This window comes from Marmota flaviventris, chromosome 3 (genome assembly GCF_047511675.1).
Source record: "Marmota flaviventris isolate mMarFla1 chromosome 3, mMarFla1.hap1, whole genome shotgun sequence".
Classification (NCBI taxonomy): Eukaryota; Metazoa; Chordata; class Mammalia; order Rodentia; family Sciuridae; genus Marmota; species Marmota flaviventris.
Genome location: NC_092500.1, coordinates 138,439,102 through 138,451,576, shown reverse-complemented (window position 1 = coordinate 138,451,576; position 12,475 = coordinate 138,439,102). Strand labels below are relative to the sequence as shown.

The following is a 12,475-nucleotide window of genomic DNA, read 5'->3' as shown; positions in this document are numbered from 1 at the left end:
GATCTCACAGCTTTTCGGTAGCATTCTAAGAGACCCGGAGCGGTTACCCTCCTAGGTTTACTTCAGCTCAGCCAAGTTAAACTGATTCACGAGTTAGGGGGAAACAGAATCGCTGCAGAATGGCTGAAACATCAAAAAAGGTGCATTGGTTCCACCTGTTCATTTCACCTGAGTGCAAGGGTAAGGCACTGAAGCCTAAATTCCGTGACTTAACTCTGCAGTGAAAGCCCGGTGGGCCATTCACAGCCTGTGAGTGGCCCAGGGGAGTAGGTGACCTCCGCCTCCCTTTACCCTGTCACCTGCACTTTATCCAGTGATCAGTCAGGATGAATAACCTAATTTATTTCGAGCGGGCTTTCCGCCGAAGGCAAAGATGACCCATCTTTACACTTTAGTTACACTGAGTTTTGAGACTCTAAGTCCGTTTCGTGGGCACTGAGCACAGAGCAGCCCCAGCACAGACCTCGCCCAGGTCGGCTGGGGATTAAGCACAGACAACGCCGGGCTGGCGGCCCGCAGGGAGCGCACCAGTACTGGGCGAAAACTCTGGGAAAGGTTCCGCATCCCCACCAGCCGGGGCGGGGCTAAAGCTGGGCCCAACCACAGCTCGCGGGGCGGCGGGGAGACACTAAGAAACCGCACCTTCTTAAGGCAAGCGAAGACTCCCCTTATGCGGAGGCTTAATGTTCTGAGTTTTAATGAAGCGTTTACAAAATGATGCCTGGACCAGAAAGTGCAAGCCAGAGAGCGAGAACTCCTGTTGGACTTTTAAATAACTCACCCTATCACGCGGGTCTCTCCTCCAGTCGGAAAGCTCCCTCATCCTGCCTCCCCTTCCGCAACTCTGTCACGCCAGACTTCTTCTTCCCACCGTCTCCTCTGCACCCCCGTCCTCGCGTGGTGCAGTCCAGAGTCTCGGGTCACGGGGCCGTGGGGGCGCGGCTTGCTTTGAGCCCTGGGGTGCCTCTCCAGGCGTCGGCGGGAGTCCCCTGGAGAAGCGGCTGCGGCTGGAATGATGCTGGGCCAGAGTCGCTTCATCTTCGTTCTTCTGGCTGCGGCAGCCACCTGCGCCTTGGCGCAGCACGCGCCGCCGGTGGGTGAGCTCGAACCGAGGCGCAGATGGGGGCACAGGTGCAGGCGGGGGCGCAAGTGCAGGTGTGGCAGAGCGGGCAGGGAGTGAGGAACACCTGGTCGCGGGCAATCACTTTATGAGATTTGTGGTTTCGTTCGAAGGAGTGTGGCCACAAACCGGCAGGTGAGCCCCATACCTGGTTGATTTGGTGCTCTATGGAACCAGAACTCCTTTTAGGGAAATCCTAAACTCCGCAGAATGGCTGTGTATGGTTTGCACACCCTCACATTTGAGTACTAATATTTGAACTACCAGTTCCAAGCTTTCGCATCCGGAAAGAAATCTTTAGTGAAAAAATTCCAGTCGATTGTGTGCATTACTCAAGTTGCAGACTGCTCGATGACTTTGTTCTCTGGTGACTAGGTGCTTTCTCCTCAAGAAGATAAACCCTCACCGGAAGCCTCCCATCGCCAGTCGTCTCGGCCTGGGCAGTGGGAGACGCCCAGAGCAGGCCCCAGCACACGCGTTGTAGCCTTCACCCCTAGTCATGGGAACTCCAGTCTTGTGGCCTTTTCCCTCAAGCTGGTCACAGGGCCACTGACTTGACAACTGCAATAGACAGTGAGGGACCAGCGTGACTCCTTCTAGACAAGAGGAAGTATACCAAGAATGAGAAAATCTCTAGCCAGAGGTCACACTATTGTTCACTGAGCATTCCTAAAGTCAAGCCTCTTGGCACCCAGTCTGGCACTCTTTCATAACTCATTGCTTTTAAAGTAGTAAGACTGGGGGCTGGCCATTATGTCAGAGGTAGAGTGCTTTCTAAGCATGCCAAGTCCCTGGGTTAAATCCCCAGTCCAAAACAAAACCAATAAGGCTACACTTTTCTTTGCCAGCAGATCAGATAACTAAAACATGGTACATCTGACCTGAGGCTGAGGAAGATGTATAGTTTATATAGGACATTGGAAGCAAAGTGTAATCTCCTTTATTGTTTTATTCCTATAAGGAGAAATGCTTTAAGAATCAATCATGATGGGATATTATTCAGCCACTAAAAACTGATGTAATATTTAGCAGATAAGAGCAGAATGTAAAACAGTACGTACAGTTATTTAAATAATAGAAAAATACACAGTATGTACATATGGACAAGGATTGAAAGAAAAAGGAAAAATAAAATTAGTTTGCCTTAATGTGTATAGGGAATTAATTTGCTTGAGGGGAGTTGGGATTACAAGGGTCTTTAAAAAATTTAATACTTTGATGCTGTTGGGTACCCTTCATCCAAAGACCACCAGGAACACACTAGTAGTTGAACAAACTGAGTGTAATATTTTTTGAGGTGAGGGAGAATGCACACCATGGGCAACCATGGGTTAGAAAAAAAAATTACAAAATTTGGATTTGGGGTAGGACTAAGGAATTTGGGGGTTGCTCTTGATTGGATGCTTTCAGAAAGTGGGGCAATTCTTGGGGAAAAACATAAGTCATTCATTTAAGGAGCGGAGGGGTGTTTAATATTTTATGGCTTGCACAGTGCCCTTGTTTTTGTCAGTGCATAGATAGAATCATGAAGTACTCTTGCTTTGTTTCATTATGTCTCAGAGTAGTCTTGTCTGAGGTAGGTATTCTGTGAGATTGTGGGTTCAAGAGCAAAGCAGAAATAACCTGGCTGTGAGTGTTGGGACAGGTTACCCATGTTGAATGCAGTTGAGATACGAAATGTCCATTCCATTTGGTAGCTGGAGGTCATTGATTATCTTGACTCAAGCAGTTTGGGGGCAGAAAATAGGTTGTAGTGGGCTGGGGATTTATCAGAAAGAAAGTTATGGAGAGATGACTGTTCTTAGTAATAAATCTGAGCAGATTCATAAGTTGTTGTATGTTGAAAGATAATGACTCAGTAATAAATTGCTGAAGGGAACATTTTTATGCATCAGCTTCTCATACAAATAGGAACACTGTTGACATTAGATTTCAAATCAGCTTTAACAATAATTTTTCACAAAGATTCCAAAATTGTATAAATCTCACATGACTTCACCAGTGTCTGTTGTATTGCATGGGCTTTTCCCCTGTTCACAAAGAAAGGACCACACATGAATGATCTATTCGCTTATTCATATAATATTCATGTACTCAACTCCATTCCACATGCTGGCAGCGAGTCAGTCAACAAGATAGACACGGCCAGTGCCCCCTTGGAGGGTTTATTCATATTCCTTTTACCTACATATCAGCAGTTTAATAGGGATCATTCCATTGAAGCCCTGAAAACATTTACATGCTCATATGCATTATGTGTGCAAGACACAGGCCCTTTCTTCTTTAGGTGTGTATCTGCTAAATTTTAGATAGCATTTTAGGAAACAAAACTTATTTAGAATAGCTAATTAATTAAAAAATTGAATTAAAAATTGCCTTGCTAGAATTATTCAGCTTCTTTTCTGTTAGATATAAAAATCATGAGTTATTATTCTTTAAATTATCTCTCATTCTTTTCTGAGTATATAAAAACACACAAGGGAATTCAGAATTTTTTTGTACATTAGTAGAAGCACTTCATTGAGGTTCTCGTTAATTTTGCAAGACTCAAATATTTTAAGGAACTGGACAAGTTTTGTTTTGTTTTTGTTTTGTGTGTATGTTACCAGAAATCGAACCCAGTGGGGTTCACCCCTGAACTACACCTCCAGCTCTTTTTATTTTTTGAAGCAGCATCCCACTAATTTACTCAGGCTGGCTTGAACTTGCAATCCTTGTGCCTCAGTCTCTGGAGTTAGGCATGGGCCACATGCCAGGCCACTGCTGCTGCTTCTTTTTATTCTTTTTTTCCCCTCTTTGGTGTAGAATATTGATTGAGCCTTTAATGAAATAATTTTCAGTAAGTATGTTGTAAATATTTTCCTAAGTATGTTATGTTCGGTAGCTCTGTAATTAATTTTTCTTAACAAGTGGAGAAGACTTAAATGCTGATTAATTTCAAAGGCTTAAGTTCTTCTCAAATAATCAGAATAATTTACAGGGAATTCACTGATCCAGAAAACTTTAAGAAGTCACTTTCCAGAGTTTCAAATAGATTAAAATATTAGGTTTTCATTGCCCTTAGAAAGCAACATAAGAGACGGAGACTGTGAAGAGGGTGTTAAGATTCTAAATTTGACGGTTTTTGCTGTGATAAAGTAACAGTATACCATGCTGCATACCATCTCTGTGCTATCATCTATTTATAATCTTTATGTATCATCTACTTTAACTTTTACCTGGCTTGATAAGATTGCCTATTAAAACCACGTATAGTTAAGTTTGGGGATAGTTAGAAATGCTATGTTTAAATGATTTCTGGATCAGCACCTTTTGAGCACCTGAAATACTGAGGTCTCATGGCTGTTACTTATTTTCACTCAACATTTACGCTTTGTTCTTGGAACTAGAAAGTATGCATGTTTCGTGTCTGTTTATGGTAGCCAGGATTATCATAGTTATCAACCTTGGACTCCCACATGTATTATTGTGAGGTTGCTCTTTAGCTTTTACCTCTGGGGCAGGTTGACTTCTCTTCTAAAACCTGACAAAGCATTTTCAACATCCCTCACACTTGTCTAGTAAGAAATGTGCTTGTAATTTGATTTTTACATTGGCTTCAGAACCCAGGACATGCAATATAATTATTGAGAGGAACAGGAGTCATTGCATTTCACTTATTTGCCGAGTTAATTCTAGTGATCATCAAAAGCACTGAACTTAGTGCATCTTATTCTCTATTAGGAATCAGATTGAAGCACTGATTTTATTGTTACTGCTGTAGGAAATTGTGACAGAGCAGGGTTAGCCCTGGTTTCTGCTTGTCTCTAGCTTTGTAACCGTCTACACAAATCACTGATGGATCTGAGACTTGCATCCTGAACAGGACCATTCAATTTCTGGTTGCTTGAACTTGAGAAAATGGGCGTAAATTGGATTTTTGTGAATGAAGTCCTGTTTTAACCAAAAGGTCTGATACTTAGAATAATTTTATATTGAATAATTATTTTTTATAAGAATTACATTTCTAAAGTTAATAATTGCCTCCTTACTAAATGATATTTGAAAGATTCATACTTATAAATTAAGATTTTCTTGAATAGAATGCTACTTTTTTGGTATTCATTCCCAAATTTACTTAAAGGATGAGAGCATTTCGAGTACAGTGCCCTCCATTGCAGTAGCTAGTATTATTTTAAAATAATTTTAGATAGTGATAGTTTCAAACATTTAAAAATAATGTCAGAGAATCAATATTTGAAAATCTTCCTCATACTATATATAAAATCATACAAATTTGGGGGCTGTAGTTCTCAGTGGCAGGGTGCTTGCCTAGCATGTATTAGGCACTAGATTCAATCTTCAGCACCACATAAAAATAAACAAATATGGGCTGAGACTGTGGCTCAGCGATAGAGTTAAAACGAGCGCTTGCTCGCAAGTGTGAGACCCGGGGTTCGATCCTCAGCACCACATAAAAGTAAATAAGTGAAATAAAGGTATTATGTCCAACTACAACTAAAAAATAAATATTTTTTAAAACAAACAAAAGCCTACAATTTTAAAAATTAACATTTAAAATTTGTATCAAGGTGTACGTAGTTTTAAAATATCAAATAATATGGACAGGCTTATGAAAATTAACAGTCTCTTGCCCCATTCCTTCTACCCCAGCCCTGTGGCTTAGAGCAATCACTTTTAACTGTTTCTGTTCTTAGTTGGCCAGGTAATTATTTAAGGGTAGAAGTCATCTAGAACCCACATCTATTGCCATGCTAGTTATTACAGCCCAGTTTCTTTAATTGATTAGTGCTCTGCTATCTTGGGTGTTAAAAATTAAATCACCTGTAGTTATTTTATGAATATCAACATCAATGATATATTTATATATTTGTCTGAGTTAATTAACTTTAGGCATTGTCTCATACTACAATGGTAGATAAAAATTTAGCTTATTTTTAACATTCGTCTGTTTTTCCTAGTACTTTATTGAGATAATACACATCATTGTGCTACCATCAATATGATCAGTTTTTTTGTGTGTGTGTGCACACGTGGTGCTGGGGATTGAACCCATGCCTTGTACTTGCGAGGCAGGCACTTTACCAACTGAGCTAAATCCCCAGCCCCTATTATGATCAATTTTAAGGTATTTTTATCACTTGTCATTACTTACCTTCACCTCTTAATCCTCAACCACCAAACCCTAGGCAACCACTAAAGAATTTTCTGGCTATAGGTTTGCCTATTTTGTGTAAAGGGGACTGTATCATGTGCTCATTTTTTTTTGTTTGTTTTGTGTGGGGTTTTTTTTTTTTTTTTTCCCGTGGTGCTGGGGATCAAATCCAGGGCCCAGCTAGTGCTAGGCAAGTGCTCTACCATTGAGCCAACTCCCAACCCATGAATGGTTTCCTTTTGACTGGCATCTTACTTAATATAATGGTTTTAAGATTCATCTCCTTCTTGTGATATGTACAATATGTAATATGTAATCAGTACTTCATTTCTCATTGCCATATAATATTCTGTTGGATATACTACAGACTGCTGATAGTATTCTATATAATGGATACACTACATTTTGTTTATCCGTTCAGCAGTTAATGGGCATTTGGATCATCTCCACTCTGGGCTGTTTTGAATGTTGCTGCTATGAATATTTGTATACAAGTTTTTGTTTGGATATAAGTTTTCCAGTCTCTTGGGGATATAGCTAGGAGCATAACTGTGAGGTCATTTGGTAACTATGGATATGTGTTTGAGGAACTGCTAGATTGTCTTATAAAGTAACTACACTATTTTACATCATACCAGCGGGGTATAAGTGATCCAATTTCTTCACATCCTTGTCAACACTTAGGTGTTTCTTTTTCTTTTCTTTTTTTTTTTTTAATTTTTTCGTAGTTGTAGATGAACAGAATGCCTTTATTTTATTTGTATGTGGTGCTAAGGATCGAACCCAGTGCCTCGTACATGCTAGGCAAGCATTCTGCCACTGAGCTGCAACCTCAGCCCTTAGGTGTTTCATTTTATTATAGCTATCCTAGGGTGTGTGAAGTAGTATGATTTTGATATGCATGTCCCTAACAGTTAACATGTTGACCATCTTTTCATATGCTTATTGGCCATTGTGTATCCACTTAAAGTCTATTCAGATCTTTTGTCCATTTTTTAATTGAGTTATTAGTATTAGTATTACTGAGTTATAAGATCATTATGAATTTTAGATATGTCTTATCAGATATGTGATATGTTACTGGCCATAAATATAGGTTTATTTGTAGACACTCAGTTGCATTGTTATTTGTGTCTATCTTTATGCTAGTACCACACTGCCTGAGTACGGTAATCAAACCATTGTTACTAGGATTATAATAAATTTTACAGTACTTATTTTGCCGTAGTACAGAATTATCTTACTTATTACAGGAAGTCTTCTTATGATAAAGGTTTAATGTATAACTAGTACATTTTAAAACTGAAGTATCAGTCCTCCAGCTTTCTTTTTTCAAGATTGTTTTGGATAGTCTAGGCCTGTTGAATTTCCATATGAATTTTAGGATTAGCGTGCCCACTTTATGCAAAGAAACCAGGAAGAATTTTGGGTGTTTGGGTGTTTGTTGAAATCTGAAGATAAATTTGAGGAATATTGCTATTTTAATAATATTAAGGCTTCAACCCATGAACATGGATGACTTTCCATTACTTAATTCTTTAATTTCTTTAACAATGTTTTACAGTTTTAGGTATACCAATCTTATATTTCCTTGGTTAAATTTATTCCTAAGTATTTTATTCTTTTTTTCTCCCTGTACTAGAGATTGAACCCAGGGGTACTCCACACTAAGCTACATCCACAGCCCTATGTATCTATCTATTTATTTAGAAACAGGTTCTCACTAAGTAGCTCAGGTTGGCCTCAACTTATGATCCTCCTGCCTCAGCCTCCCAAATAGCTGAGACTATGGGCTTGTGCCATGATGCCCAGCTCGTAAGTGTTTTGTTCTTTTTGGTGATATTATAAATAGAATTATGTTTCAAATTTCATTTTCAGTTTGCTCATTGTCAGTGTATAGAAATGGAATTGATTTTTATACATTGATCTTGTATCCTGCAGCCTTGCATTTATTCATTTTAATGTTTTTGATAAATTCCGTAAGATTTTCTTTATACTTCATTGTGTATTACTTCTTTTCTAATTTAGTTGCCTTTCTTTCATTGTCTTTCTGAACTCCCTTGGCTAGAACCTCTAGACATCTGTGTCCCTCTATCTTATTTTTGTCGCTTTTCTTCTTCAGTTCCATTTTTACTCCTGGTTAGTCAATGTCGATAAAGTAAATACAATTGCCATTTAGTTCTCTGTGCCTTGTCTATATGACTCTTCCAAAAAAAAAAAAAATAATAGTCACAACAGAGCTAGGTGTATTGACACACACCTATAATCTAAGCTACTCAGGAAGCTGAAGAAGAGGGTTACAAGTTCATAGTTAACCTTGGCAACTTAGTGAGACCCTGTCTCAAAAAAAAAAAAAATAGGGATATAGTTCAGTAGTAGAGCACCCCTGAGTTAAATCCCCTGTAGGGGGGTATGGGAGATCAGTGTGCTATGATTACATTTGTTTTTCTATTTCTTTCTTCTTTTTTTTAAGTTATAGGTGGATATGATGTCTTTATTTTATTTATTTATTTTTTATGTGGTGCTGAGAATTGAACCCAGTGCCTCACACGTGCTAGGCAAGAGCTCTACCACTGAGCCCCAGCCCCAGCCCATTTTTCTATAATTCTAAAGCTCCAACTCTATTGCCCTAAAAGAAAATTCAAATAGGTCCTCTCAGTTATCCAAAAATACACAACATTTTAGTTTGATTATTTGTATTATGCCTTACTTTTACAGTTTCTAATTAATTTTTCCCCCTTACTGAAAGAAGAAACCAAACTGATGTCATCATCACTGTATCCTGTATATTTTTCCAGCTTCTGACTTGTTCATTCAACATTTATTTTATCCATTTATTCCTGAAACCTGCTGAATTCCTATTGTACCTTGGTGCCATTTTCTTATTTGCACCATACATTTCTCAATAAATTGTATGTGCCATATGTATCAGCACACTATTGTTACCAGAGTTTTAGGGTAAAAACCCTGGCTCCAGAGGTCCCAATGGACAAGGTTTGGCAACCCATCCCAAAATGCCAGGTGAAGAGGTGAACAATGGTGAACGCAGGAAAGGAGTTTTAATTGTTGTTGGCTGCCCTGGAAAGAGCAGATAATGTCAGTGACTTAAGATTTGCCTTGAAGAAGCTGATCAGAACTTTGAGGTTTTATAGAAAAGGAGACAAAGGCAAGGGATGAGGATTTGCATAGTTGTGGAGGTTTTCACAGCTGACAGCTCAGTAAATCATAGTCACACCATGGTCTGTTTGATCCTTATCTCAGGATCTGTAAGGCAGGGCCTTGTCAGGCATAAGAAAGTTGCTGTTGTGTGGGGCATAGTTTCAACCCTTGTCACAAGGTATTTATCCATCAGACTTGTTGCTCTTGGAATCTACAGAACAGAATGATTCAGGAGAACTCGGAAGGAAATAAAAAGTAAGAGAAGCAAGATGAAGTTAGTTAGGTCAGACACTGGGCCCTCCTTCAAATTCCCACTGTCAAGTCATCATTCAATTTCTATGGGGGGCCATAAGGACTTAATGCTGATAGGGGCGATGTAGGAACTTGAAGTGGAAGACTTCAAAAGGGTAAGAGAACTTTCTTGGGCCTTGTCTGAAAAATGTAAGGGGCTTTTTCTTGCTGATACTTACAGTTCAAGCACCCATCTTAAAAATGTGCTAAGACAAATACCACCCAAAGAGGAGAAAAGAAAGAAAAATAATAGCCCCAAACATTAAGCATCTCCATTTAGAAGGAATTTACTTAGGAAGTTACTTAGGGCCTCACTAAGTTGCTGAGGCTGACCTTAAACTTGTGATCCCCCTGTCTTAACCTTCCAAGTTGCTGGAATTAGAGGTGTGTACCACCCAGTACTCTCTGTTAAAAGAGAACACAAGTTCCTTTATTAGGCAGAAATCAAAATCTAAGGCCATCCAATTTTGGAAGACTACATTGTAGATTTGTGTGGTCTCATTTAAGAACTGATGGCCCCTTAGGTTTGATTAAAACGTGGCTGCTGGGGATTCTATATGAAATTCTGTATTAATGGAGGTAGTTTCTGGGATACGTATATTCAGGTATGGAAGAGCCAAGAGGTTCTCTTATATGGTACCTGACTTTTATAATACTTATATGGAACTGTCAACGGATGGGAGACAACTCATCCTGGAAAGTGTGGGTGACACCAGGTGTATTGACCAATCCGGTCATAGGGCAAATAAAGCCACCGTGGCTTCTATAAGTCCATTACCATCTCCGTGGCACAGAATGTTCCCTGCCTTTAGTGAGTGATTTTGTCACCGAAGTCACAGATTCTCTTAAAGTGATAGTCAGTTATGCATCTGTCAGAGAGTCCAGTACATTATTTAGTCCTACAAGAATTATTCAGGGTTGGTTGGTTTGTGGTTAATTTTTGTTTTGTTTTTGGTTTTGTGGGGTTTTGTTTTGTTTTGTATTGTTTTTTGATACTGGGGGTGGAACTCAGGAAATTTACCACTGAGCTATAGTCTTAACCCTTTTTATCTGTTATTTTGAGACAGGGTCTCACTAAGTTGTCAGGTTTGCCCTTAAACTTGTGATCCATCTGCCTCAACCCCCTGAGTCCTGGGATTACAAGTGTGTGCCACTGTACCCAACTATCATTAAGTTTTTCGATGCATAGAGCCACTGTTTCACCTAATTGAACTTATTCTGCAGTTAGCCGTCCAACTCTGTTGTGTACCCCATAGTCTACCCAAAGCATGGCATTGACCTGTACTTGAAATAAAGCAAGCACATGCTGTTTTATTTCACCTGCTGTTAGAAACATCTCAGGATCTTCTTGCTTAGAGGAAGAGAATAAGCATCTTCCAACAGGTGAAGGAAAAATACATTCCCCCAGATTTCCAGATGATCTGAAGAATCTGGTATGTAGACTGATTGGCTGCCTAGATCTTTCAGGGTAGTCTGTTGGTTACAGAGATAAGGAGCTCTTTGCACACCCAGCAGATAGTCTGATGATAGACTTCAGAAACATTAAGACCCACATATTGCATATTATCAAGTTGCTGTTCATAACGCTTAAATTTATTTTCACATTCTAAGTGTTATAACAGGTTAGAATGGATCTGATTTGGAGTAAGGAAAAGACAAAGAAAGCAAAGAGTGACAGTAATATAATTATCTAGTGTGTGTCTCACCCAAGTTTTGCTTTTTGAAGAGATATTTGAGGTCTTCAGAGGGTTGTATAGTGGAATGACTATTGATACTGAAGACGATAGGAGGGTTGTTTCTGGTGATGCTCTTTTTACTCGAGTGTGGTGATGCTCTTTTTACTGCAGCCTGACATCTGTACATTAAAGAAGTGTACATGTTTAGAAGTCCATCATAAGGGCCCATCTACTTTTCTGTCAGCTGTTTTTCTGGATTCTGATTTTTCCACGTCTTTAATGTACTCAGTCTCGCAGTGGGAAAGAGTTCCATAGGATAATATCTTATTGCATAGGAAACAAACTCATGCATAGAAGTTAGAACTTGATGAAGTTGCTGTATATATGCTTAATTTTATTTTCATATTCTAAGTGTGGAGAGAATATCTCCTTTTTTTTTAAAATGAGAGAGAGAATTTTTTAATATTTATTTTTTAGTTTTCGGCGGACACATCTTTGTTTGTATGTGGTGCTGAGGATCGAACCCGGGCTGCACGCATGCCAGGCAAGCGCGCTACCACTTGAGCCACATCCCCAGCCCAGAATATCTCCTTTATGGAAGCCTGAAATGGTCTCCATATTGTAACCTGCTTCTAGGAGCAACCATAATGTGGACAAGGGCAATAGGCAATACCTTTTCCCATGTAAGATAATTTTCCTGACCTATTTTGGCTAAAAAAATCTTTTTTAGAGTATGATCACCTGCATCTTATTTATCAGTTGAGCTCTCCAGGGAGTATGCAGTTTGATAAATTCCTAGGGCTTTGCTCACCTGCTTCACTACCTTTGAGACATAGACAGGGCTCTTGTTGCTCTTTGTGGAATGGGGTACGCCATACTTGGGGATCTTCTCTGTTAGTAGAGCCTGTCCCATTTCTGATGCTTTTTCTGACCTGGTGGATAGGCTTCCACCCAAATAGAAAAAAATGTCAACAAAATTTAGTAGATAATTTGAAGTTTCCAAAAGCCTTAGACATCTGGGTGAAATCTACTTTCCAGTCTTCAAAGAGATATGGCCCCCTGAGCTTTGGTCAG

The 12,475-nt window shown here is 39.4% G+C and overlaps 1 protein-coding gene across 3 annotated transcripts in view; it reads left to right on the top strand.

Moving 5' to 3' along the window:
• The first annotated feature begins 857 nt into the window (after positions 1 to 857).
• The window catches only part of Asah1 (N-acylsphingosine amidohydrolase 1), a 70,644-nt gene continuing 59,026 nt past the window's right edge, over positions 858 to 12,475 (top strand). Inside the window, exon 1 of one of the 3 annotated variants that reach the window (XM_071610450.1) lies at positions 858 to 1,093. In XM_071610450.1, coding sequence (XP_071466551.1) covers positions 1,013 to 1,093 — 81 coding nt within the window. In that variant the 5' untranslated portion in view covers positions 858 to 1,012. The remainder of the gene's footprint in view (positions 1,094 to 12,475) is intronic. The other 2 variants (XM_071610449.1, XM_027954687.3) reach the window with 2 other exon arrangements.